Source organism: Brettanomyces bruxellensis, chromosome 6 (genome assembly GCF_011074885.1).
Source record: "Brettanomyces bruxellensis chromosome 6, complete sequence".
In the NCBI taxonomy this organism is placed as follows: domain Eukaryota; kingdom Fungi; phylum Ascomycota; class Pichiomycetes; order Pichiales; family Pichiaceae; genus Brettanomyces; species Brettanomyces bruxellensis.
This window is the reverse complement of record NC_054687.1, coordinates 133,958-161,243: the sequence shown is the minus strand read 5'-3', so window position 1 is coordinate 161,243 and position 27,286 is coordinate 133,958. Positions and strand designations below refer to the sequence as shown.

Below are 27,286 nucleotides of genomic sequence, written 5' to 3'. Positions count from 1 at the left end.
CATCTCGGTAACACTTCTATTACTCCTTACTCCTATTACTCCTATCTCCTATCACTCCTATCTCCTATCACTCCTATCTCCTATCACTCCTATCTCCTATCACTCCTATCTCCTATCACTCCTATCTCCTATCACTCCTATCTCCTATCACTCCTCTCATATTCCTTCCACTCCATATCTAATGCACAACCCTATTCACATAAATCTCCTCCCACTAGTAATTTGTAGCAGTTACACAGAAATAATTCATACCTGTCATTATTATTAGTTTTACTGATTTGTATATTTGCACCTACTCAGAAATCAAGGTTGTTTCTAGCCAAAGTCATATCACTCATGGCAAACATTAGTTCGTCTTCATCATCATCTTGGCCTTCGTTATGATTATGATTATGACTTTTTTGGTTTTGATTAATCAAGTTTTGGTTTTGGTTTTGACTAATCAAATTCTGATTTTGGTTTTGATTTAGATTTGGATTCTGATTTTGATTTTGGTTTTGATTTAGATTTTGATTCTGATTCTGATTCTGGTTTTGATTTTTATTTTGATTCTGATTCTGATTCTGATTTTGATTCTGATTTTGATTCTGATTCTGATTCTGATTTAAATTCTGATTCTGATTCTGATTTAAATTCTGATTCTGATTCTGATTTAAATTCTGATGCTGATCCCTCATTCCAGATCCACGTACTAATCCATAATTGTCAGAACTAGTACGCCTGCGATTGTAAAGAATAGCCTGCATATTTTTGGAAGCACTCGGACGCCTACCATCTTTTAGGTCATCGGAATCCTCGTCATCGGAAACAAAAACCTGCTCCTTGTAAGATCTCAGCTTCAGCGCCTCCGGGTCGAGCTCGTGCGGGAGCCTTGAAAAACTAGTATTCCTCGAAATGGGATCGCCCGCGGAGCCCTGGTGCTGGGCAGAGTACGAGGAGGCAGCGGACGACCGCCGCAACATTTGGCCCACAGCGGCGAACGGCGGGTCCGTCTGCGGGGAGGAAGAAAAGCGGCCCGCGTATCCCACGGCAGGGGTCACTGTGGGGTTGGAGGGACCGGAGCTGGAGGCGAGTTTCATAAATTGGAAAGATGGCGAATACGAGTAGGAAGAGGAGGAGCTTGCCCTTCTGTTTGCAGGGAGAGCTGTGCCCCTTGGGTGAGGGGAAATGGGCACAGGTGTGCCCTTCAGATGCGGGGTAACGGGCACAGGCGTGCCCTTCCGGATGAAGGGATCTTTTTGGCCGGGATTCGCGCCTACCTCCTCGGCCTCCCGCTCAGAAAACAACTCGTTGCTTTTCTGCAGCTGCTTGAATTCCCTCAAACTCTCGCCGTAAATCCGGCTGGCACTTTTTTCATCCGTGGCACCAAGCCGGAGGCTCGGTTTGGAATCCAGCATCTTCACAAAACCCTCGAGATCCTCGTCCATATAAAGCGAGTTGGAGGGATCTTGCTCAGAGCCGACCGAGTCGATCGACCGCGCATGCATCCGAAAATTCTGAAGTGCAGGATTTGCACTTGCCAAGTTGTCTGCACTGCCTTGCCGGCTACCGATGCTGGTTCTAAATCTTGATCCGAAAGAGGAGGCAAACTTGGCGGGGAGCGACGCAACTACGCCGATCGACGCGTCGGCTGTGTAGTTGTTGGACGATGGGCTGAATGAGCGGGAGAAGGAGTTTTGTTTCTGGGAGTTTTGGGGAGGAGGGTTTTGTGTGGGGGCATTTTGCGTGGGAACATTTTGCGTGGGAAGCGATTTCTCCGGAGGGATGTTCAATATTTCCTTTTTTGTCGATGTGAAATCCCCCCGCTCCCTCATGGACACAAAAGAGGCCAACGAATTCGAAGACAGATTAGCCACAAGGCCAGAGTCAAAGCTGCCGTTGCCCCTGGGCCCGTGCCTTCTCGGGGAAACGGAGGGCCGCGCGTGCACCAGCGCCTGCTGCTGGTGCTGGGACGAGGAAGAGGCAACAGACCCCACCTTGAAAAGCGGAACCGAGCGCACGGACGAGCGCCGGCGGGGCAACTGGCCAGTCCCCGTGGTGCTCAGCTGCCGCCGGGACCGTGGCACGCTGCCTGGTGAGCTCGGGGAGCGTGAGCGCGGCGCCTCACCCAGCAGTTGGTCCGAGATAAGCTCCTCGTTGTCCCTGACGGCAAAATCGCAGCTCGTGCGGTAAGACGCGGAAACTTTTAGCGCGCCGATGGGTGTCAGTACGGGCTGCATCAGGTAGGTGCTGAGATGCGACCTGCCGGTGCCCGGAGACCCCCGGCCAAGGTCCCGGCTCAACCCGATCCGCCCTTTGGACCCGATTTTTTTTGATCCGTCAAGAATTTTTGCCCTCACGCAAACGCTGAGCGCCGACTGGCCGGACTCCAAAAGGGAGTTTCGGAGTTGGTACGCGGGCAAAAGCCGGAGCACCGTGTACAGCACCCGGAAAAGCACCACCAGCCGCTTGTAGATTCCTGGGACCTCCACGGACTGGTTGTCAAAAATGCTCATGTCGAATTCCACAAGCCACCGCTCCAGCACAATCTCGGATTTTTTTGCCGTTTTTAGCATGTTCTCTTTTTCGAAAACAAGAGTCTGGTTTGCCTCGAGGCCCCGGAGATCGAGCACGGTTTCCACAACAAGCGGTGGGAGCAGCAAAACGTCCCGGGTCCGCCACAAGGAGAGTTCTGCCATCAAAGATTCCGGGTACTGCTTTTTTTTCGATCCCGCAAGATCGATATTGAACCACCTGTTTGCTGCCGAGGGCATCGACCCATCCGACGCATCTGGTGGCGTCGGTGGCGTCAGTTGCGACTCCTCCACCGGTCGGCCCACCGTAAAACTGCAATCCCGGGCCTCGACTATCGTCTGGGCGGCCTTTGTAAAGAAATTCTGGATGATCTGCGCCAAATTCTTCGACTGTTTTTCCGAAAGTAGTTTAAATTGATTTGACGACATGCTGAAATTGATGTGACAAAGGGTAATTGTGTGGCCGGGTAGCAGAATAAAGTGAGAGGAATGATTGCAACGATGATGAAACAACAAGGATAGCGAAAAAAGCAATTATTAGAACGACAATAACAACTGTAACAACAATTGTGACAACAACTATTAAAACAACAAACAACTATTATAACCACGATAACAACTGTACCAACAACGGTAGTAACAACAAACAACAATTACAGCCACCACAACAACAACTTTAACAACAATTATGAACTTCTTGGTGAGCACAAATCGCCCCTTTCCTATAATCAACTACTTCACTCTGGCATGAAACACAAGGATAATCAGTGATGGTATGAGACCTGTGAATTCCCTGTTTGAGATAGCAATTCCAATTGGCCACTCTTAGCTTCTGGAGATCTATTAAGGTTAAATTCGTCCCTTTAGTACAGAAAAAGTAGGCTCGAAACAAGTGTGAGTGGTGGATTTGGAAAGGCAAGACCGATAATGAGATGCAGAAAAATAAATGAATCAGTAAATAAATAGATGAGACGCCAAAAAAAAATGGCGGTGGGAATAGTGCACTTATCTAATCGCGAACGTATGAGGTATTGCTGTTATCTCTGATAGGAAATATTACAGTGGGCATTAAATGCTGGACTATTAGATAAAAACTGGAATTAAGAGCTAAACTAAAAAAGAGCTAGAATTACTAACTAAATAGCTAGAATTACCAAAGAAATGATGACATTTAAATAACTAAAGAAATAGCTAGACTTAAATCACCTCCCTCAATAACTGGGCCACAGCTGAATTGATAACAGGACTTAATAACTTACTTAAACAACTTACTACAATAACCTCAATAACTGACTTCAATAACCTCAATAACTTACTTCAATAACTAACTTCAGTAATCTCAATAACTAATTTCAATAACCACAATAGCATACCTCAATAACTAACTTCAACCTCAATAGCCTCTTCCTAGAATGCTTTATTACATCATTGTGGAGTAAATATAGAATAGTAAGTGTAAATAAATCGAACAACTAGAAATCTTAGAAATCTTAGAAATCCTACAAATCCTACAAATCCTAAGAGTTAAATAATTACAACTACTTTTCCTGAATCAAGGAAATATTTCAGCATAATTAAATTATTATTATCGCCTCCACTATATATACCACCTTCTTAAAAAGACACGACTGGGAATTTTCAGTTTCCCAACTTCAGAACTCCCCCACCATAATTTTATGCAAAGCAACCCCTGAGAGCCCGGTAGCCGTTCACGTTGCCTGGGTCAAGAAAGAGCCCCCGCTGGATCTCCCTGAGGGTGCCTGCCCTGACGTAGGACTCGGCCAGCACACCGGAGTCAGTGTCCCCGGACTGCGAGGCCACGTCCAACGCTACGCGGGAGTCCAGGTGCCGCCACGCGGCCGCCTGCCCAGGGAACAAAAATGCCTCCCGCTGCCAGAGCCGGCTGTGGGCACGCAGACCCAGCCGCCGGTCGATCTGGTCGACCAAGCCTGGGATCTCGCACGAAATATCGGCAGCCCGTGCATCGGCAGGCATCAGAAGAAGTTCCTCGCGGGCCGCGGGCAAAAGATCGTCAAGTCGATCGACGAGGGCAATCGAGGCAACAGTGGACGCCACCAGCGGCGACGTGCCATATTTTTCGATGCTTTTCATAAGTTCGTCAACGGCAGCTTGCCTTGCGTCCGGCCGACCGGAAGCGTGTAAAACCTGGGCGATTAAAACCACAAGACGGGATGAGTCCGGGAACACGTCGAGGACTGTGGCGAGCTGCGCTAGCGATGCGTCGAAGTCCCCGGAGAAATACAGCGAGAGCCCGGACACCGCGAGGGACGACATGAGGGATTTTTGCGATTTGCCCGACATGGATTCATCCTCCGCGAGAATTTCCGCCGCAGCATCGCCGGCCTCGGCTGCCTCCGGATACCGCCCAGCCCCGAGATAGAGCCTTGCGAGCTGGGCCTGTGCCATCGCGTAGGGCGCGGAGTCCGAGTTATTCCGAGGCCCGGAATAATTGTCAAGCTCCCGCCGAAACACGCGGATGCCCTCATCGAAGGCGTGGATGCGCTCCATGACGGTGAGCGCAAGCCGAGAGGCCAAAACGTCGCTCGGGCGGAACCGGAGGTAGTGGCGAAGTGCGGCATGCGCGGTTGTGAGCTCCTGCACGGCGCCGAGATCGCGCTCCGATGGCGAGCAGCCGACACGCTTCCGCACGACCGAAAGCCCGTAGAGCAATGCGCAAAGCGGCGCACGGCCGTTGGCGAGCACGTACGCATGCGTTAGTAGGCGCGCCGGCTGGTCTGCGTCGTGCAGCCCGTGGAGCGCCAGCGCAAGGCCGGCCCACGCGGCTGGGGTTGACGGTCCCAAGGACTGGGCGCGCGCAAAGCAGCGCTGGGCCAGCTCGAAGTCGCGGTATGTGAGACAGAGCGCGCCGAGACCGATCCATACGTCCGGGGCGCCGGGGGCGAGCGAGGCAGCCCTGATAAAGCAGTGCTGGGACACGCGGGCACTCCTGGTGATGCATGCGGCACCGAGCGTGGCCCAGAACTCCGGGTTACCGGGCTCTAGCTGCACGGCCTTCCGGAGGCTGTCTATGGCGCTGTCCCGGTGGCCCCAGCCCAGGTACGCCACGGCCTCGTTGTAGAGGGCACCGGCGCGCATTGGCTTGGCCGCGGATGCAGGCAGAACTCGGAGGGCAATTTTTGCAGCCAGCACGTTGTAGCTGTGCAGGCGGTTGATGTCGGGATATGTGGAATTTGATTTTGAAATATTTGTGTCGTTTATTTCATTTGATTCTGAAATATTCCTCTTTTCAATTCTATCAGCCTTCAAATTATTTCCCTCCCCCTTACTAACACCCAAATTTTCCCCATTCATCTCATCAATCATCCCCTCAAGAATTTCTACACCAACGCCCTCACAGCCCGACTCCACCTCGAGGCAAAGCGCGAAAATATCCTGCACGGCCTTCCAAAGTTTCTGCGATGCCCGGTCAACTTTGTAGGCGCGCCTCAAAACCCCCACAGCCTCGCGGATGGTATCCCGCGAACGGCCCACAAAGCCCCCGTCCACCTCGTGGCGGGCCCGGGCGATCAGCGTCTCGTACAGCGTGGTGAGCACGCACTTCTCTGCAGCGTGCCCTCCGGAAGAAAGCGCCTGGAGCTGCTCCAGCGCCTCCCCGTAGCGCAGCATCGCCTTGTAGGCCACCGCGAGAAGGTAGCGCGCGTACCAGTCGCCGGGGCACACCTCCAGCACGTGCGCGAACACCTTGGCCGACGCCTCGAGCCGGCCGCCCCTTAGGTACGCCTCGCCCAACCCGGCCCATGCGGCGGTGTCCCCGGGCGCCACGCGGAGGGCATTCTGGAAGTGCCCGATGGCACCCGAGTCGTCGCCCTGCTCCAGGCTCGAGCAGCCTAGCATCCGGTACGGCCACGACGCGTCCTCAACCTCCCTCGCCAGCAACATCCTCCGGGCCCCCTCGTGGGCCACCACCCGCGTGCAGATCACCTCGACCATCTCCCAGTCCCTGCGGGAACTGAAGTGGCGCACGAGCTCGCGGCATGCCTCCAGCTCGGACGGATCCAACTCGAACGCCTTATAGAAACACCTCAGCGCCTTGGTCTCGTTGTGGTAGACTTTCAGGAGGAGCCAGCCCAGCGAGGTGTAGCACGGTGGGTAGCTTGGTGATTGTTTCAGTGATTTGACGAAGTAGTCGAAGGCCGCGCGAACTGCAGCGTGTTGATTAATTTTTTTATTATTCTTTTTTTCTTCTTCTTTATTATCCTTGTTTTCTTCTCTTTTATTATGCTTATTTTCTTCCTTTCTGAATTCCTCATTTTCTTTTTCATCTTCCTTCTTGTCTTCCTTTGCATATCCCTTTTCATCTTCATTTTTATTTTCTTCATTCTTATCTTCTCCTTCTTTCTTTCCTACTTTCACTTTTTCTTCATCCTTCCCTCTTTCTTTATCCCCATCCTTCACTTTTTCTTTATCCTCATTTTCATCTTCTCCCTCCCTATAATCAAGCAAATAAGACTCCCCCAACCTCCACAAAGCAATAGCCCTCTTATTCAACGAACTGGCATCCGTTCCTGAAACCATCTCCATTGCCCTCTTCGTCCATTTCCGTCCCTCCTCCCTCCTACCAAGCTGAATAAGGCACCATCCATACTCGTGGCAAGCATCATAGTTTTCCGCATTCTCCTTCACCACATCCTTCAAAAGCCCAGCTGCTTTTTTGAAGTTCCTATTCTCCACAAATATCAATCCCTTGCCGATTTTCGCCTGGATGTTCTGCGGATCTGCCTTGAGAACTGAGCTGTAGAGGTCCATTGCCTTTGCAAAATTCTTTGGTGACTCGTAATAAGTGTAGACAATTGCCAAATCTAGCAGAGAATGTAGCCTAGAGTGTGGTAAAGGCACCCCAATTAATCTCGAATGCCTCACTGTGATCTGCACGCACTCTCTAGAATAATCTAAAGCCTCCTGGTAGTTTTTCAGATGAATGCAGAAGTTGATGAGGATCCGGTGGGCTAGAATCGACTGCTTAGCTAATCTGATTCCGGCCATCATAAGTTCAAGAACTTCTTCATTAACTAGTGTTTGTGAATCTTCATCTTCGCTTTCTATGTCTTTATCTTCTTTCTTATCTTCTTTCTTATCCTTTATATCTTCTTTCTTATCCTTTACATCTTCTTTCTTATCATCCTTTGTATCTTCTTTCTTATCTTCTTTCTTATCCTTTATATCTTCTTTCTTATCATCCTTTGTATCTTCTTTCTTAGCATGTTTCTTATTTTCTTTCTTATAATGCTTCTTGTCTTCTTTTTGATCTCCCTTCTTATCTCCCTTCTTATCTCCCTTCTTATCATCACCCTTAACATCCTTCTGATCTTTAGCATCCTTTGTACTTTCCTTCTTCGTATTCTCCTTCTTTTTATTCTTATTCTTACCCCCCTTCTTTTTCTTCCCCTTCCCTTCACTCATCTCCTCCTGAAACATCTTCCTATCAAAAGGTGAAACCTCAGACAATGCATAAGCATAAAGTATTGCACCAAGTCCCGAAACGCCAAATAACCTGATATACTCCGCAATAACCTTCATATCCAGATCCTCCAATTGCGCAAAATCGGTCCAATCAAAGTAAAGATCGTAGGCAAGCTTGCAGTGCGTGTGAACAAGCACCATGTCCGACACCATCTCATATGTTTCATGAAAAGCCTGTTTCTTGTCTGTGGCAACAGAAAGCATCTGATACTTATATTTCAAAAGCTGCTCCTCATAGATTGCCCTAAGATTGTCGCTGATGTCAAAGTCTAAAGCCATATTGTAAAGCTTTGGAAGTTCTGAGTGTTCATATATCGAATATTCTGCAGAATCAAGTACCTTCCGATTCTCACTCGTGAGATGTGCCGGCATCTTGAATTTTAGCTTATCCTGCTTCGTCTTGATTTCCACTTGCTCCCTTTTAGCAATCAGAGTAATCAACTTGTCTAGCTTTGATATCGGGCTGCCACTCATCGGACCAATAAAGTCTCCCAACTCAGAAAGACCTGGTATCATTTGCTTGTAGTAATATTCGTGTAATGAATCGTTTGAATCCCCGTTTTTCGAATATTTCTGCATGTACCTATCCACAAGATCAACGCACAACCTCAAATTCTGCCCTTGTGCCTCTTCTGCCTTTGCCAACCCAAGCACATCTTCAAAAAAGCTCTTAAAGTTGTCTGTTTCTCTATCCAGCTCTATTAAGCCCTTCCAAGCCGACGGATCAAACGGCCGGATCTTACAGGCAAGCTTATACAGCTTTGTAGCTTCCTTTATGTGCTGTTTATCCTGGGAAAAAAGCGCTTTTCCTTTTATTAACAAGGCATAATAGTCTTCCTTGTCTTTCTCTAGTGCTTCATCACAATAGTCAATTGCACCCTCGAAATCCTTCGATAAAAGGGCATTCCTTGCCTGTCTTATGAGCGATTTCGGACTCATTGTTCAAGCTTTGGTATATGTGTATTAATAAAGCAAAGTTTGTCTTTTGTGGTCTGCTTTAGTAGTCGGGCAAGAAAGAAGATGAATAGCGAGAAAAATCGCATAAAAAATATATCGAATAAAAAACCTCGAGAATACAGTAATCGAATATTGGGTAAGAAAAGAGCTTGTGTATTTCAGTTATTGCTTAGGTTTTAACTTTCTATATGAATATATAGATGGGCAATCAATTTAGGTCAAGTAAAACATCTCTTAAAAGAAAATAAAAGTGATAAAGTACATACAGATATTGTTCCACTTCTGCATAGCCACTGCATAGCCACTGCATAGCCACTGCATAGCCACTGCATAGCCACTCCACAGCCACTTCATATCCATACCTAACTATCTAGTAATAATCTTCAGTAAAGCTTACAGAGCAAGTATTGCTGAGTGTATATTCTTTTTTAACTTCCCTCTTACATTATTCTGCCTAAATGCAATTAGATACGGTACAATTTCTAGTTTGCATTTTTGTTATTGTGTTAGTGCAAGATTTCAAATCCGGTAATCTTTGTTTACGTATTATTTCGCACCTAGTGAAATCAGAATAAAATCAACATCGAAACTTAATCATGAACATATCAGATCTTTCAGTCTTCAAATTCAAAGATTCGTATACCGACCTTTAGAAATAACCCCTGCAGCAATCCAGTATGTCTAAGAAGGTATGTTCCCAATTTTCCTATACATTTTTCAGCGTAGTTTAGTACTAACCCGCATTACATTACTATAGTCCAAGAATTCACAAGCTAAGAACAAATTGAAAGAATCTACAAAAGAAAAAGAGGAAATGCATAAAAGTGTAAATTATGGATCAGCTACAGAGCAACAAAACGTCCTAAACAAGCTTACATCAAAGCAAATTCGGCAATATAAGACACTGTTCAACCTAATAGACCAGGATCATGATCAGAAGATATCGTTGAAAGATTTAAAGACAACGATAGTTAGTCTTGGGATGGAAAGTATGGATGATGACTCAGTTCTGAAAATGCTACCCGAGGGATCCAAGGAGATGAATTTGAACGCCTTTTTGAAGCTGATTGGTGCGAAATTTCAAGGTTTTAGTGAAAGTTCAGAATTGGAAGATGCATTCTCTGTTTTCAATAACCCATCCTCAAAAGACAGTGGAATAGATGCCAACAGGCTGAAAGATGCTTTGCTTGATGCAAATGAAAGGCTTAAAGGAACGGAAGGGCTTTCTCTAACGGAAGACGAGATGGATACAGCAATTGATGATTTTAGCAAGGAGAACAAAATATCGGGAAAGAAGACATTTCTAGCAGATAAGTTTATTGAAACGATAAGTAATTAATACGATTTTGGTTAATTTGGTAGAGACTATAGAAAAGATGCATGTATTAGTGAGCAGCATTCTTGTTTCCCGCTATCTTTCTTATGGCCTCTTCACTCCAATTTAAACTATGTTCTCTTAGTCAGTTAAAAGTACAAAGGAAGCGCACAGACAAAGAGCTTATACATCTACGCAACCAAAAAGTGATAACCGGTAAGTGCCAACCCCATTAATCAATGATTAACTCCTCGACACTCCAATCCTCATAAGAGTTATCAGGTAGATACCTCCTCACGATAAGTGGGATCTTCTTTTGAGCAAGCTCCTTTCTGGCAATTTGAAGTGGATCCGTCTCTCCCTCTATATCAACAAGAACAGGTGCATTCATTGCAATCTGTAAAGCTCTGGTTCCTAATATTCTTGCCTTTTCATATTTCGTCATGTATGGAGTTGTTATCCTTTTCTCCTTTGGAACTGGTTTTGGCGTTGGTCTCACGCCTATCTTCAATAGTGCCGTGTCATCCATTTGTCCGTTTCCTCCTATCACGACCTTCTTGTCATCCACTGTTGATGGTGCCTCATCATCACTAAAGTTATCATCTGCAATATTGTTCTTTTCGACTCCATCCACATCCATCTTGCTTTCGTTTTCTTCCGATGCCATTTTTGTTTTTCTGATTTATTATTATTTTCTATCTAGAAATGTCTATTAGTTGTATTCTTGCAAAGAGAACACCAGGAACGTGTGTTTATGTTTGTGAATAACTTATAGCCAATGAGAGATTCTATGTTTCTCTTTTGATGGTCTTCCCACAAATCTATATGCTAATGACACCAGCAATGTGTATTATATCTCTGCTCAACAGAAAACTTTGTACTTCTTGAACCCAGTTTTCCTGCCTATGATCTCCAGTATCTGATGTGAACAACAGGCGTACTTCTGTTCGATTGGGTTTATGCATCTCAAGGAAGACTGTAAATTTTTCAACTCAAAAAATAAAAAAAATTTGAGGAGGAAAAAATAAGAAATACTAGAATAAAGATTTCCCCCAGTCGATCGACGTTCTCCTGGGCTGCATTTCTTCGGACTATTATCAATAGTACTCATCTGGTGTAAAAGCTTTAACCATCATATCATATGCACATACCGAAGAAACGTGTACGAGCCTGACAATTTTCATCTCTTTTTACTTGGCAAGAGTTGGCAGTACGTATTTATTTTAGTAAGGGGTTCATTCTGTGAATTTCTGCATTCTCCACGCTTATCTTTACCCTCAACTGAGTTTCATTCAGCGTTTAATCGCATATTTACACTTCTTTACACATGAAAAGCAGCTGGCCGGCCCTATAACTCGCCTATGCAAAAACGAAATACAGAAAGTGGGACCATCCCAGTTGGGATCAGGTATGAAGATAAAGCAGAAAGCGTATCAAATGGAAAAATAAGCGCATCTTTCGATAAGTTCAGAGTAGGGGATAAGGAAGGTAAAGTGGATAAGAAAGCAAAAGGAAAGCCGAGCAAAGCCGAAGCAGCGATGGAATTCGATGATGAAGATGGGGAGTACATTCCAAACGCAAAGAATTCGGAATCAGATGATTCAAGCCACGAAAAAAGTTTAACACCAACATCTTCAAACGAAACACAAGCCGAAGAAACACCGCGGAAAAGACGGAAATACACCTTTAGAAAGCGGAAACCAGCCACCGGAAAGAAGAAAGTGCACAATTACCCGCGGCCCAAGCGGTACGTGTGCCTTATTCCGGGATGCGGGAAGGCATACACCCGGCCTTCACTATTGGAACAGCATCAAAGAACACATACTGGTGAAAGACCGTTTGTATGCCAGTATCCCGGGTGTGATCAGGCTTTCACACGCAAGGATCACCTCAGAAGACACCAGTTGAAGCATCTGGATGAGAAGGACAAGCCATTCCACTGCAGTGTGTGTGGAAAAGGTGTGAACAGCAAGCAGCATCTTAAAAGACACGAAAAGACGCACTACAAGTCTTTTCATTGCAACTATCCAGGTTGCAACGAATCCTTCTACAAGCACCAATCGTTGAAAGCACATCAGCGGGCGGTGCACGAGGACAGGCAGCTCAAATGCCCGAAATGTGATAAAACGTTCTCGAGGCCGGGAAGACTAAATTCACACTTGAAAAGGCACCACAAGGACAAATCGAGGTTTGTCTGCGAGTATCCGGATTGCTTGCAGTCGTTTAAGACGTGGAGTGCCCTCCAGTTGCATATTAAAGGCGTGCATCCGAAGTTGGAGTGTCCTACATGTGGAAGAAAGTGTGTGGGGCCAAGTGGGCTTAAAAACCACATGAAAGTCCATGATGAGGCTACTGTAATAAAGCTATGGGTGTGTCCATCGTGTGACAAGAAGTATCTCCGGAAGAACGAGTTGTACGATCATTTTGTAAGCGAGCATCCTGGTGATGAGGTTCCTGCTTTTTTAGTACGAGATTCGAAGAAAGACGAGATGAAGAAAGATGGAGATGTGGAATACAAGCTTGTTGAGGGGGGGGATGTATGTGTGAAAAATGTCAAGAATGAAGATGTTAATAATGAAGATGTGGATGCTAAGAATGAAGATGTGAACAATGGTAGTGATGCTGGAAAGAAGCCATTTTCATTGGCCGAGAAAGTTGATGGTGAAATAAACTTCCTCGTGAGTAAATATAACGGTGAAACATTCACCAAAGCGGTCAAAAGGAGAGAGATAGAGTCCTCTCCGATGGATCTGATTATAAACAACGTGGACAACCGGCTTGCTTGCGAATATGAGAATTGCCATAGGCTTTTCAGGAGAAACTACGATCTTCAACGGCATCTAGACTGGCATCATAAGCAGGATGCAAAGTTAGAGGATAAGGTGAGGCAGATAAACGCAGAAAATTGAACCTGATGGATTGTGAGACTTTTCTATAATAATGTTGATGTTGGGAGTATAAGTAATAGATACATAGTTAGAATGCAGTAAAATGGGTAATGGTAGCTGAATAAATGATAATGGTTAGATGATAAATGATAATAGTTAGATGATAAATGATAATAGTTAGATGATGGATAAATGATTACTTTCCTAGAATTTTTAATTATTCCAAATTATTTTTTTCCATGCTGTTTTCCCCACATACTTCTTTCCATGATTATACCCTTTTTTATATACCTTCTGTTCGTGAATAAACAATGGGCACAAACAGTGAAATGCACAAACTTGGTCATTCCGACCGGCTGAAACGAATACGAGAGCTCCGAAAGCTGAAAAAAGCATCAAAGTATGAGAATAAGAAGGAGTTGAACAGGGAGTATAAGGCGAAGCAAGCGAGAGCAAAAGAGATCGAAGAGAAGGAAAGGCTTGAAGAGCAAGGTATAAAAAGTGTGGAGAAGAGCGAATCCATACAGAGGGGAGTCGATTATGACAGATTAAAGAGTCTTGATTACACGGCAGAAGAAGATGAGGCATGGAATAAGAAGCTGGAGGCCAAAAAGACGAGAGACGACCAAAGGGAGTTTCAGAACTATGATCAGTTGGCCGAAAGGACATATAACAAGAGGCTAAGGGAGATAGAAGGGGTTAGCATGGATGAGTACAAGCAGCAGAAGGAGATATATGCTAAATTGAGAAATCAGGGAGTGGATGAAGCAACGATTATTACAGCTTTGACAGACAAGAAAAAGGCACAGAATCTTGGAAGAGGCATCAGGAAAAGGGACAGGGAGAGGTACAAGAGGCGGGAGAAGAAGGTGGCAGCAGAGGGCACCGATATAGGATTCATTAATGACAAAAACAAGCAGTTCAATGAGAAATTGGGTAGGCATTTCGACAAGTACCTTGGGGAATTGAAGGAGGACATTAAGAGGGGCGGTGCGGCATAGAGCAAGAGAGATGCGTAACATTAGAAAAGCGTACCGGGAACCGCATCTGTGTATTTTGGAAAATGTAGGGAGTGATCAAATATGATCAGGCGTAACAGTTTGAATAGGAAAGGCAGGGAGAAGTCTAAAAGAAATTGAAAGACGTTAAAGGTTAAAAGAGGTTGGAACGGTTAAGAGAAGTTAAGAGACTAAGAGAAGCTAAGAGAAAGAGGAAACATAAAGATGAATTATGGATGGAATTGGAATCTGGGTTATGGTCCATATGTATTAATAGTACTTTGATAAGAGTAATGATTCTGGAGAGTGTAGATACGGGAAGATCAAAATTTCGCTTTGTATTGAGGTATATGCCGCTTTATCCACTTTAATTGTTTATCCACTTACTGGTTTCTCCACTTACTGGTTTCTCCACTTACTGGTTTCTCCACTTACTGGTTTCTCCACTTACTGGTTTCTCCACTTACTGGTTTTCATTTAATTCATGCTTTACAGTTAAAGGAGAGACTGAGGTAAAGGACTCATCCGTACACCCAAAAGGTGAAAAAAAATCAGTTTTTCACAGTGAAATACTGAGCATAAAAAGCGAGCATAAAAAAAGCTCCACGCCGTTTTGCAGCCGTCATCAACAACGTTGCAGAAACAAGTGGAAACAAAAAGAAGACAGGCGGAAATAAGTGGAGTTTAGCTTGAAAGCAGCACTACCGCGTATACAGAACCTTGCAGAGCAACAAACCAGTTGCGGAGAAGTTGCAGATTGTATTTTTTGAAGAGTTGGAGAAAAACCAAAGAACAGCAAGTCACAAAAAAAAAAGCATAACGGTAAACAAAGCAGGCAGGAACAGGCATTTCTTGTTGGAGACACAGCTACAGATACGGAAGAAGATGTCAGGCGGAACAGGAGATTCGGCTGATACGAAGGAGGAGCGGAAAAGCATGAAAAAGGAGGAAGTTGGACTGGATGAAGATGAGAGTAAGGCAGTTGGAGCGGTTAAGGAGGACGAATCGCAGCGAAATAGGCTAGTTGAGGATGCCGCAAGCGAGGACGAGGACGAGGAAGGCGGCGGGCGGCACGGGAACTACGATTCGTCGGAGGAGGACGAGGATGAGGAAGATGAGGAAGCAATAAGAAAGGTGAGAGAAGGATTTATCGTTTCAGATGATGAGGCGGAGGAAGAGGGAGAGGACGAAAGCGGCAAGGAGAAGGAGCACAAGAGGAAGCACGGGAGCGGAAGTGAGGAGGAGTTGGACGAGGATGACTTGGAGTTGCTTCGGGAAAATGCAGGTGAGCCGGTTAGCGGAAGAAGTAAGTTCAAGAGGCTCAAAAGAGGAGGAGACGAAGAAGGCGAGGAAAAGGGCAAGTCGAAGGGGTTGACGGAGATGTTTTCGGACGAGGAGAATGAGGGGGGCGAGAATGAGGAGGAGGACGACCTCATGGAAGCCTCTCGAAGAAGACGGCAGCAGAGAGAGGGCATGCCGGGAGAATTTGACGATTTTATCGAGGATGACGAGATGTCGGAGGACGACGATGATCGGGACGAGAGGTTGGCACGGATGCGTTCTGCGCGGGCGAAGAACCAGTTTTCTGCGCAGTCACGTGTTGACCAGGACAAGATGGACGAGTTGTTTGAGATATTTGGCGATGGTGAGGATTATGCTTGGGCGTTGGAGGCTGAGGGGGAAAAGGGAGGAGAAGAAGGTGAAGGTGAGGGAGAAGGTGAGGATAAGGATGAAGATCATGATCAAGATAAAGATGATGATAAAGATAAAAGTGATGATAAAGATCATGATCATGATCAAAATAATGTTAAAGACAACTCCATCTCCAACAAACTCAAAGACGTGTTCGAACTCGGAGAATTGAAAAAGCATCTCCTCACAGACGAAGACGAGGCCATCCGTACAACAGACGTCCCGGAGAGATTCCAACTTCTAAGAAAAGGAATCGACAAGTACGAGCTTTCGGACGAGGAGTTCGTCGAGGAGCAGCAGTGGATTGCGAAAAAACTGTTTGACGAGAAATCCGATGCATTTGACAACGCCAAAGACATCTGGGACCCCTTCAAGGACAGCGTTTTTCACGTTGTGGAGTTCGTTTGCAGGGACAACCTCGAGGTGCCCGTCATCTGGAGCTGCCGTAAAGACTATACCTTGCACACATACCAGGAAGACGGCCAGTTGCGTGTGCAGAAGTTGCTAAATGAGAACGATCTTTGGCGAATTGTGCAGTTGGACATTGAGTATCACGGCATACTTGAGAAGCGCCGGGGTCTGCAGCGGCTTTTCGACTCTTTGCATGTCGTGGATATCCTGTTTGACCGGCTGGTCAAGGGTGCCGCCAGTATTCCAGCGTTGCAGGACTTGCATGATTACGTAAGCTTCACATACAGCCGCGAGATGCGCGGCAACGAGGCCGGCGCCGGCCGGCGCCTCCACTCGCGCTTTGCGCCTTTCGAGCGCATCCGCGCCGACCCGATCTACCGGGTGGTGGAGGCGCTGGGCATGAGCGCCGAGCATCTTGGGGAGAATGTGAGTTCTGATGCGCGGATCTATGTGACGGAGGACCCTGCGCAGCCGCCGGAGGAGATGGTGCGGGACGTTTTGCGTGAAGGTGAGGGCGAGGACGATGGCGCAGATGCACACACTTCTGGCGCTGAAGCGCATCCTGTCGGCGCCAACGCGCACACCCCTGACGCAGATGCAATCCGCACCGCCATCGACGCCGTCGTTCACATGTACTCGGAGGAGTTGGCGCACAGCCCAGAGCTCCGGGCGCACCTGCGCACAGCGTACCGCCGCTACGCGACCGTGGACATTGTGCTCACGGCCAAAGGCCGCGACGAAATCGGCGCCAAGTCGCCGTATGCGGATTTCAAGTATGCGGTTAACCGCGCCATGGAGTCGTTCGCGTATGCGCCGGACCTGTTCCCGCGCATGCTGGAGGCGGAGGCGCGCGGACTTTGCCGCGTGGAACTCGGTTTAAAGGCGGCATACAAGGGATTCGTTGACCATCTGTTCACGTTTCTGTCGTCGGATGGCACGTCGGACGTGAGCGCAGCGTGGAATGCGCTTCGGCGCCGGTGCCTGGACGTTGCGCTGGGCAAAATGCTGCCCGTGGTGGCTGCGGGCGTGAAAGATGAGCTGCGCCGGCGCAGCGAGACGCGGCTGTTCTTCCGGGTGCGCGACGGGCTACTCGCGAAGGTGGACCAGGCGCCGTTTGCGCCGCAAGGCCGCCGCAAGGGTGCAGTGCCGCGGGTGCTTGCGCTATCGAACGGTGACGGGCGCAGGGATGCGGCGGTACTTGCAGCTGCGCTCGACCGCGACGGCGCCGTCCTCGACTGTGTCAAGTTTGAGGAGAACTTCCGCGACTCCGAATTCGAGCGCAAGCTCGTCGATCTCGTCGGGCGGCTGCACCCCGACGTCATTGCCGTTTCCGGCTACACGCCGGACGTGTCGCAGTTGTACAAGCACGTGGAGGAGTTGGCGAAGCGCAATGCGCTGGGCGCCGGCGCGCAGGACGGCGAGGAGTTCGTGGCGCTACCGGTGATCTACGCGCCGAACGAGACGGCGCTCGTGTTCGAGCACTCTGCGCGCGCACGGCGCGAGTTCGGCGACAAGCCGGCGGTGGCGAAGTTCTGCATCGGGTTGGCGCGGTACGTGCAGGACCCACTAGTGGAGTACATTGCGCTCGGGGATGCGATCAGCTCGGTTGCGGTGGATGCGCACCAACGCCAGCTTTCGAGCGCGAAGTTCCACGAGGCCGTGGAGAGCATTTTCGTGGACATGGTGTGTCTTGTCGGGGTGCGGTTGAACGATGCTGCGCGTGCGGCGGAGGGGGAGGCACGCAAGCTGCGCTACGTGGCCGGCTTTGGCAGGCGCAAGGCTGCGGGCGTGCTGCGCGCAGTGGCGGCGCAAGGTGGTGAGATTGCGCGGCGCGACGAGTTGATCCTCAAGCGGCTCGTGGCCAAAACAGTGTTCATGAACTGCGCTGCTTTCATCAACTTGCCTGCGCCCGACCGCTTCGACGGCGACGTCGAGCTCTTGGACGCCACGCGTATCCACCCGGAGGACTATGAGTTGGCGCGCAAGATGGCCAGCGATGCGCTCGACTTGACCGATGAGGACCGCGCCGAAATCGAGCATGAGGAGGGTGGTGTCGTCGGAAAGTTGTATGAGAGGGCGCCGGCAAGTTGGACGACCTCCTGTTGGAGGGCTATGCGGAACAGTTGGAGCGTCACGGCCACCGCAAGCGCGCCACCTTGGAAATGATCAAGGAAGAGTTGCAGAACAACTTCGAGGAGCTCCGCCAGCCGTTCCGGGTGCCTGCGCCCGAGCAAGTGTTTGCAATGCTCACTGGAGAGACGCCGCGCAGCTTCCGCGTGGGGCTGCTGGTGCCGGCTGTGGTGCAGCGCGTGGATCCGCGCTACCTTTCGGTTGTAACGCAGTCCGGGGTGCGCGGCACCATTGCGCGCTCCGCTGTTTTGCCGTACAACGACCCTGGCAGCTTGCCTGCGCGGTTTGTGCCGGGCCAGCCGGTGCGCGCCGTCGTCAAGGCGATCGACTACGCGGACTTCCGCGCGGACCTGTCGTTGCTGCGCGAGGACCTTGAGGGTGCTGAGCGCGCGGACCCGGTGCCGAAGTTCAAGGGTCTCTGGGACTTTGCGGCTGAGGAGCGCGACGGCGCTGCGCAGGTGCGCGATTCCCGCATGGCGCCCGCAGGGCGTGTGGGCGCATTGGGCGCCTCCGGCCCCGCCGGTGCTGCTTCCTCGCAGCTCTTCAAGCACCCATTCTTCCGCAACCTATCTGCACCACAGGCCGTCCGCTACTTGGCCTCCCGCGACAACGGCGCCTTCGTCATCAGACCCTCCTCAAAGGGCCCAGATCACCTCGCAGTCACGTGGAAAATCGCAAACCAGCTTTTCCAGCACTTTGACGTCCATATAGTCGGCCAACCGACGTCGGTTCGGCCCGGCACGATGCTCGAGGTCGGCCGGTTCCGGTACCACGACCTCGACGAGCTCATCGTGTCGCACATCAACAAGCTGTACGCCAATGTGGTGGCAATATCGCACCACGACAAGTTCCGGGACCAGCCGGCGGCAGATGCCAAAGCCTGGCTTCTCCGGTACTCCAAGGCCAACAAGAACCGGTCCTGCTACTGCTTCTGCTTCAACCGCAAGGCCCCGGGCTGGTTCTTGCTTCTTTTCAAGCTCAACGACGATTCTGACCGCACCTACACCTGGAACGTCAACGTTCTGCCCACCGGCTTCATGCTCCACGGCAACGTCTACCCCGACATGGTGCACTTGTGCAACGGCTTCAAGCGGCTTCTCCAGAACCAGTTGTCCGGGTCTCAGGGCTATGGGTATTGATGTGGTGAATGATTAGACGGAGTGTTTGAGCTTGTTTAGTTGTATAATGTATGAGAGCTTGCTATATGAAGTATTTGAGAGTGCTTAGCTATGTGATATATGAGAGTTTGTTAGTTATATGAAGTATTTGAGAGTACTTAGCTATGTGATATGTATGAGAGTTTGTTAGTTGTATAACGTATTTGGGAGTACTTAGCTTTGTCAAATATAAGAGTTTCTTTAGTTATATAAAGTATTTGAGCTTCTTTGAATGATGTGTTCGGAGCTTCTTAGGTGAAATAGTTCTTAGCCTTTTCGTAAGTAAATAGTATGAGAATAGTGTGATTATTTCTCAACTTGGTTGTGCTATCCGAATGTCTTATTTACTGCTTGTAGTTCTGTTCAAAACGTGATTAATTCAGAATCATTTGAACCACTCTTTCTAGTTACTGGAAAATTTGTATGGTTGCTATGTCTGTAAACTATGATTAGAACTGTTTTGTGTATATTGCGACTATTCAGAACATACTGTGTCTGTAATGAAGTGAATAATTATGTGAAAGTATGATCCAAAGCTATTTATGCTACAGTTCCATACTGGTGTGCTTATAGGCTGCTTCTGTGTCTGTAAGCTATTTAGATGAATATGTGAAAAGGCATGACTACTTTACCACTGTATAAGTTAAGTAAGCATGTAGATGTTGTTGAACCGTATGGTTATGGATTATTTATGGAAGGTCTCATTATTGGTTGCCAGTGTGTCTGTAATTATGTAATGTATATGATTGTTTCAAATACATTGAGCACTTCGTATCATTTGAATACTATGTAATATATGATAATTTTAGCACAATTGGATGTTGTTTTGATGAGCTCGATGTAAAAAGTACGATCATAAGTAGCACTCTAACTTCAAGTGTGTGAGTTAAGTCTGGTTTAATAAGCTACTTATTCATCATTCCAATGGCCAAATCAATTAGCCAAATATCTGGGCGGCCAAGTATACCATTTAGGTTAGATAAGCTGATAGTAGGTTCTAAACGGTGCATGTTCATTATGCATGTATCTATATATATTCTAAATACGCCTACTAATTGTGAAGTTCTGTAAATTGATTTAATTCAATAAGCAAGTTAAATTAACTGAATTAAAGTAAATCAAACTAAGTTTATTAGAAAAGTGGCCAAAGAAAGTAGGGAAGCAGTATTTTGAACTACGAGATTGTCTAATTAAAGCACACTGTAAGGTATAACAGTGAAATTAAATCGAATTAAGTAATTAGTGAAATAGCCAAGTGAATTAATTACTCAGCTAGCTACCCATAAATCCATATATCATCAAAAATAGGATTAGGACTTTTCTCCACCCGAATTGCTACTACCAGGATATGACGCCAGCAGTTTACTGTAGTATCCTTCTCTATAATACCTCCCATCAATAAATTTTGTTGCCGGTGCAAGTAAAGTAAATGATGTCTCTATTGCATTCCTCTACACATCCAATAATTGCAAAATCAAAAAACAGGAGTTTGCAAAACAGTTGAAGAATTTGATATCCAGAAGTAAAGCCATATCATATGGCAATAGTAAATGATTGTTCTTAGGTACAAATAAGAAGCAGCACAACCATCCAAACATATTCTTAAAAGTAGACTACAAACAAAATAACTGCCCCTGTATGTGCATCTCCTTTTATTCTTCACTATTTTCTTAGCTTTAATACCCAATATACTATTTAAGGTGGTTTATAAGTGACAGGAATCGGAGTCAATATTACAAATGATTAAAATAAGGATGTAAATCTGATTGCCTAATTGCAAGCATGAATTCTTACCTGAAATTCCGTTTTTGCTTGTTTGGTTGCAGTATACCAATATACTGAGGCATCGTCTACTAATCAATGATGACACTAATAACAAAAACTTTGGTATGGTCTTCTTGTTGCTAGAAAGTCAGCTAAAAATAAGATGTAATGTCAGCATTAGATATAGAATTAGGAAACTTAGCAACCCGTACAATCCACTGAAGCAACTATTTTTGTCTGCAATTGAATTGGGTAGCTTTACAAAGGAGTGGTTCATTCACCTGAATAAAAAGACTGGGAAATTTCAGGGTTGCAATACATACTTGGAAAGCAGGTCGGATAACTTGAAGAACAGGGAATAGTGAGATGCATCTATTTAATAATTGACTAAGTTGTTCTCAGTGCATTATTTGGCTACAGTTATTCTCGATGCATTATTTGGCTGGAGCTATTCTCAGTGCATCATTCGGCAAGTGCTGAGCCTCGTTAATTAGTTGGATCGTTAGTTATTCTCTGTATTCATTGTGCATTCATTATATATTTATCGTCATATTCATGGTTATGCGCGTATTTTCAATTCGATAGTTTGCGTTGCTTTGGGTTATAGTAGTGCAAGACAACATTCTCCGAAGCTGGATCGCAGGTGCACTAATTGGTATGTTAAAGGAGTAGCACCAATCCGCATACTAGCAGCATAGCACCAATCCGCATACTAGCAGCATAGCACCGATTCGCATATTCGCGACCAGCACCATCCGGCAAGATATTTCGTGTCCGAGAATGTTTTACGATAGTATGTATTTTCAGCAACTGTAGCGAGTCTGAAATAAATCCAATAATACAAAAACACCCATCCGTTTCATTACTTCAACAATTTCAACATGTTGCACTTTTCTTCCTCTTAAATACCCCAGAACTCTTCTCGCACATCCCACGCACCACATCTGCATTTTTCCATCATGTCCCTCCTCAGGCATCTGGCACTAATTGCCACTATTCTAGCCACCATCCTCAACATCTACATTTACACATACCCCAGCCTGGATAGCAACAACTGCGACTGGCAGTACACATACTACAATGAGGAAGACCTCTCGCCCCTCCAGCACACCCTCCTTGGCCTGCCGTACATTGGCGACATCTACAAACACGTTTTTTTCAAGGAAGACCCCAGGCTGTTTCCCGAACCTATGGACTTGCGAATAATGGCCATAGGAGACCCCCAGATCAACGGAAACTGGCCTTCAACACGCTACATAAAGAGACTCGACAACTACGCGAACGACTGGTACATCGGGCACGTCTTCCGGACCATGAAACCGCGGCTTAATCCACAAATCGTGGCTGTAATGGGTGACATGTTCTCATCTCAGTGGATTAGTGATTCCGAGTTTTACAACCGGACAAAACGGATGATAACCAGACTCTTCCCACGGCCAGAGGCCCAGACCGCGGCTGAGCTCGGGTTTATCGGCCGGCATGCTGATGTGGACTGGCGTGCACACTACCGGTGGTTCAACCAGGCTTTAAATGAAGGCTTGTTCAAAAACTCCTCCTCCTACAGCTACTCGGAAGTTCGGGACTGGACCTCGGCCAACATCACGGAAGAACCGTTGTTTATCAACATCACCGGCAACCACGACATCGGCTACGGAGACACCACCTACCAGCATATGTGTCGGTGGAGAAAACTTTTCGGAAAAGACAACTTCTGGATCGAGTATGCCAAAAACACGGACCACGCTTGGAGAATAGTCGTGTTGAACTCTTTGGCTTTGGACGGCCCGCTCTTGCAGCCCGAGTTCGAACGCTACGACTGGCAGTTCATCGACACGCTTGCCCAAACCCCATATAACGGTACCACAATCCTCATGACGCACATCCCCATGTACAAAAAAGAGGGTTTGTGTGCCGACGGGCCGTTTGTCGACCACTTCAACAAGTCCAACTGCCCGCCAAAGGCCAACTGCAAGATCGGGCTTCTCAAGTCCGAAAACCATCTTCAGTACGCTACTTCGCAGCGTGTTTTGAACGCTGTCTTTGCCAACAGCTCTGGAATCATCATGACAGGTCATGACCATGTTGGATGCGTCAACTACTACAACTACGACCCGGAGACTTCCACTTGGGAGGCTTCCAAGAGCGTCACCTCGGAAAAACACGTCACGGAGTTGACCGTGAGGTCTGTTATGGGTGAGTTTGAGGGAAATATCGGCATTGTGACCGGCCATTTCGACAGAAACGCTCACAACTGGGACTTTCACTACTCCACGTGCTCTTTTTCCATCCAGCATGTCTGGTGGGCAGCCAAATTGAGTCTAGCCTTGGCTGTTCTTCTTGACACGTTGTTGGTGATTCGCTGAGGTGAGGGTTGAGAAAAAAGCATAATGTTGGTGGTTGGAGGCTGAAAAGCTACCGAACAGTTGATATTCAACTACAAGAGCTGATATAAAACTGCTAGTGTGTTGACGGGAGACTACTATAAAAGAGAGTGAAGAAACTAATAAATGGTGCTAATAAATGTTAATGTGATAGTAGAGCCAATGTTGATGAACAGAGCTAATATTGATAAATCTAATAGTAGAGCTAATGTTGATAGATCTGGCAGTAGAGCTAATGTTGATAAGTCTGATAGTAGAGCCAATATTGGTAAGTCTGATGTAGGACTAATGTTGATAAGTATGATAGTAGAACTAATATTGATAAATATGATAGCAGAAGTTATTCTAATACATTGTCAAGCTGGTAAGTAGATAATAATAAGCCTCTACACCACCCATAATAAATCTAATGACTAAGCTATGAAATAGCTGTCTTAGTAACGGCGGACAACAAGTTCACGAGATGCTAATAAAACGTAAGTCATAAGCTGGATAGTAAATAATCGCAAAATGCAAGAAGCTGGTAAAGTTAGGAAGCTGATTGTATCAGTAGGTTGATAAGAAGCAGTTTGTTAAAGAAGATTAAATGTTGATAAGAAGAAGAAGATATTAATAATACATAATAATACACTAATGATTAGCTAGCTAGCTGGACCAAAAGCGTTAGAGATTGATAGAAGATGATGCACTAATAAAAGAAAAAAAAAGTTGATAGTCGATGAAGCAGATAGTTAATTGTTCGAAATTGATAAGGTAATAATCGGTCGCTGATCAGCTAAAATAGTCGGGTAAATAAAAATAGACAGAAATAGAATATTCCTTGCATAAAATAAGAAGCAAGCGAAAAATTGGGAATCGTTTTATTTTTGAGTCCCCTTGATTTATCTGCATCAGTTATCGACAAGAGCATTTATTGCCAGCAAGATATTTTCAGTTATCAACATACAGTATTTGCTTTGTGGCATATTTAGATTTCAAACCTGGATTTCCCCATTGGCACACTTGCATCACACTTGCATTTTCACCCTTGCATCAACAACACATTATACCAGGCACACGCGATCGTTTTTATTCAGATACGCATTCAGAATTAGATATCAATCTAGAGCCAGGCACAATATGCGGCTGAGGGACATGCTTTCAAGGAGAAAGCAGCAAGAGACACCACTTCAGAAGTTGACCCAGCTTTATAACGAAATCGAAAATGACTATCTCAACAATCTCAGCATGCAGCAAAATGGAAGAATGAGGGAAGCCCTGGTAGGCTGGCAAATGTTGCACGATAAACTTGCCGATAAGTTTGGCAAGGTCCGCAGCCAGTATGCGGATACTACACTAGCAAAAGGAGAGTCATTTCTCATGGATGAGATTACCGTTATGGAAAAAAAGACAGATGATTGGCTGGTTTGGATGGGCAATAACTATGTGCCGGCAGTAAGGAAGAGTACCAGCTCGTCCAGCTCTGCAAATCCGTTTGATGATAGTTTTTCTGCCACTCGTGAGAACAGTATGCATTCGAGAACTTCATTTGGGGGAAGAGCCAGAAAAAAGCCTCCTCCTGGATATGTGGTAGAGAATGGAGATGAGAGTCCCTCAAAGTATTCATCAAAGTATTCATCAAAGTATTCATCAACAAATCCATCTGAAGGCACAGACAACCCATCCAAATATTCATCTATGCAATCTTCCATACATTGTACACATACAGAGTATTCACCTAAATATACAGAGCGTCCACAAATGCCCCCGGTGCATTCTTCAACACCCTCTTTGCACGCAGCACCCCCTTACACACGAAACAGATCTAGTCCAGTTGTCCTGACGCTAAGACAAAAACAAAAATCGCGGCCCCCGACAGCCACAAAAACACGGATGCTGAAATCTTTACGGGGGGTCCAGCCGACGCAGGCGGACGCGTCGAGCCCCGCGAAGTACGCGGCAAACCTCATATGGTCGCCGACGCCGAGCCTGGGGAGCACGGGCCGGTCTCGGTCGCCCGAGAGGCCACAGCTGGGCACCGGGGACCCGTTCGAGGGCTTCGACTCGTCTTTTGTGCCGGAGAAAGCTGAGGGCTCCGGAAATGCGGCCGAGGAGGATGTGGTTGCCGGGCAAATGAGAGCCCTCGATGTGCGGCGGAAAAAAAGGGAGCAGTCCGACCGCGTCAAGAGTGCCTTGGAGAAGTCTGCGGCGGTCCGGTTGAACGTGCCTGCGCCCCGGCCAGTGTACCGGCGGCACTCGGCCCAGAAGAGGATTGTGGGGGGTACAAAAAGTGGGGTTAGCCAAAAGGGCTGTCAAAAAGGCTGTCAAAAAAGTGGCCAAAAGATTCGCGAGGGCACCCCAAAGACCCAGGAGGGCACAAAATCACCAAAAACACACAAAGGCCCAAAAATTTCAAATGAGGCACGAAAGGACGTGAAAACTGACAAGGAACTCGTTCTGAGCGGGCAGGATAACCCAACAAAGGACACAGAGAACTTAAAAGAGTTGGAAGAATCCACAAATGACGAAAAAACACCAGATAACGACCGGATGGTGGCCAGAAACGGCACGGTGATGAGCAAGAAGAAAATCGTCGCGTCGCTACGGGGCGTCGACGAGGCGGCCGCACGGCAGATCTTGGACGAAATCGTGGTAAACGGCGACGAGGTGCACTGGGAGGACATCGCGGGATTGGAGGAGGCGAAGAAATCGTTGAAGGAGGCGGTGGTGTACCCGTTTCTCCGGCCGGATCTCTTCAGCGGGTTGCGGGAACCCGCGCGGGGCATGCTCTTGTTTGGTCCGCCCGGGACGGGAAAAACCATGCTGGCCAGAGCAGTCGCGACCGAGTCGCAATCGACCTTTTTTTCCATCTCCGCCTCCTCCTTGACGTCCAAGTACCTGGGGGAGTCGGAAAAATTGGTGAGGGCACTTTTCCAGCTCGCACGCAAGATGGCGCCATCGATAATTTTCGTGGATGAGATCGACTCCTTGTTGGGCACCCGGGACCGCGACGGCGAGAACGAGGCGTCCCGCCGGATCAAGAACGAGTTCCTGGTGCAGTGGTCGAACCTCACCAAGGCCGCCGCCGGCAAGGACACCGGGGAGGACGTGCAGCGCGTCTTGGTGCTCGCCGCCACGAATCTCCCCTGGGGGATCGACGACGCCGCGCGCCGCCGGTTCGTCCGGAGGCAATACATCCCTCTCCCCCAGAGAAGTACCAGGAGGGCACAATTCGAGACTTTGCTCATGCACCAAAAACACACTTTGAGCGAGGTGGATTTTGATGCCCTCTTGGACTTGACTCGTGGCTTTTCGGGGTCCGACATTACTGCCCTCGCGAAGGATGCTGCCATGGGCCCCCTCAGGGAGTTGGGCGACCGCCTATTGATGACCAACAAGAGTGAAATTCGCCCGCTGAAACTCAAGGACTTCGTCTGCTCCTTGCGGTACATCAAGCCGAGTGTCTCGCAGAAAAGTTTGGCCCGTTTTGAGGAGTGGGCCAAGGTCTACGGCTCGTCCGGGGCATAGGTGAGTATGGTGAGTATTTGTGTATTTAACCAGTTGAATTCCACAGCGTATATTTAGGGTAGTTTTTTTAT

The 27,286-nt window shown here is 47.4% G+C and overlaps 10 protein-coding genes across 10 annotated transcripts; 7 read left to right on the top strand and 3 right to left on the bottom strand.

Moving 5' to 3' along the window:
- Positions 1-296: 296 nt before the first annotated feature.
- On the bottom strand, positions 297-2,942 carry BRETT_003525 (uncharacterized protein; the record flags this gene model as incomplete). The annotated part of the gene is made up of 2 exons (XM_041282032.1): positions 297-373; positions 719-2,942. 2 exons carry the CDS (start codon positions 2,940-2,942, stop codon positions 297-299), a joined length of 2,301 nt encoding a protein of 766 aa, XP_041135871.1.
- A 1,245-nt stretch (positions 2,943-4,187) lies between these two features.
- On the bottom strand, positions 4,188-8,954 carry BRETT_003524 (uncharacterized protein; the record flags this gene model as incomplete). The annotated part of the gene is made up of 1 exon (XM_041282031.1): positions 4,188-8,954. The coding sequence occupies one exon, from the start codon at positions 8,952-8,954 to the stop codon at positions 4,188-4,190; it is 4,767 nt and encodes a 1,588-aa protein (XP_041135870.1).
- Positions 8,955-9,649: 695 nt separating this feature from the next.
- On the top strand, positions 9,650-10,311 carry BRETT_003523 (uncharacterized protein; the record flags this gene model as incomplete). Its single annotated transcript, XM_041282030.1, has 2 exons — positions 9,650-9,661; positions 9,730-10,311. 2 exons carry the CDS (start codon positions 9,650-9,652, stop codon positions 10,309-10,311), a joined length of 594 nt encoding a protein of 197 aa, XP_041135869.1.
- Positions 10,312-10,519: 208 nt separating this feature from the next.
- Positions 10,520-10,954, bottom strand: BRETT_003522 (uncharacterized protein; the record flags this gene model as incomplete). The annotated part of the gene is made up of 1 exon (XM_041282029.1): positions 10,520-10,954. One exon carries the CDS (start codon positions 10,952-10,954, stop codon positions 10,520-10,522), a length of 435 nt encoding a protein of 144 aa, XP_041135868.1.
- Positions 10,955-11,648: 694 nt separating this feature from the next.
- On the top strand, positions 11,649-13,196 carry BRETT_003521 (uncharacterized protein; the record flags this gene model as incomplete). Its single annotated transcript, XM_041282028.1, has 1 exon — positions 11,649-13,196. The coding sequence occupies one exon, from the start codon at positions 11,649-11,651 to the stop codon at positions 13,194-13,196; it is 1,548 nt and encodes a 515-aa protein (XP_041135867.1).
- A 290-nt stretch (positions 13,197-13,486) lies between these two features.
- Positions 13,487-14,176, top strand: BRETT_003520 (uncharacterized protein; the record flags this gene model as incomplete). Its single annotated transcript, XM_041282027.1, has 1 exon — positions 13,487-14,176. The coding sequence occupies one exon, from the start codon at positions 13,487-13,489 to the stop codon at positions 14,174-14,176; it is 690 nt and encodes a 229-aa protein (XP_041135866.1).
- An 882-nt stretch (positions 14,177-15,058) lies between these two features.
- BRETT_003519 (uncharacterized protein) lies at positions 15,059-19,545 on the top strand (the record flags this gene model as incomplete). Its single annotated transcript, XM_041282026.1, has 2 exons — positions 15,059-18,326; positions 18,350-19,545. 2 exons carry the CDS (start codon positions 15,059-15,061, stop codon positions 19,543-19,545), a joined length of 4,464 nt encoding a protein of 1,487 aa, XP_041135865.1.
- A 2,741-nt stretch (positions 19,546-22,286) lies between these two features.
- BRETT_003518 (uncharacterized protein) lies at positions 22,287-23,690 on the top strand (the record flags this gene model as incomplete). The annotated part of the gene is made up of 1 exon (XM_041282025.1): positions 22,287-23,690. The coding sequence occupies one exon, from the start codon at positions 22,287-22,289 to the stop codon at positions 23,688-23,690; it is 1,404 nt and encodes a 467-aa protein (XP_041135864.1).
- Positions 23,691-23,834: 144 nt separating this feature from the next.
- BRETT_003517 (uncharacterized protein) lies at positions 23,835-24,080 on the top strand (the record flags this gene model as incomplete). Its single annotated transcript, XM_041282024.1, has 1 exon — positions 23,835-24,080. One exon carries the CDS (start codon positions 23,835-23,837, stop codon positions 24,078-24,080), a length of 246 nt encoding a protein of 81 aa, XP_041135863.1.
- A 747-nt stretch (positions 24,081-24,827) lies between these two features.
- BRETT_003516 (uncharacterized protein) lies at positions 24,828-27,215 on the top strand (the record flags this gene model as incomplete). The annotated part of the gene is made up of 1 exon (XM_041282023.1): positions 24,828-27,215. The coding sequence occupies one exon, from the start codon at positions 24,828-24,830 to the stop codon at positions 27,213-27,215; it is 2,388 nt and encodes a 795-aa protein (XP_041135862.1).
- Between the last annotated feature and the right edge of the window lie 71 nt (positions 27,216-27,286).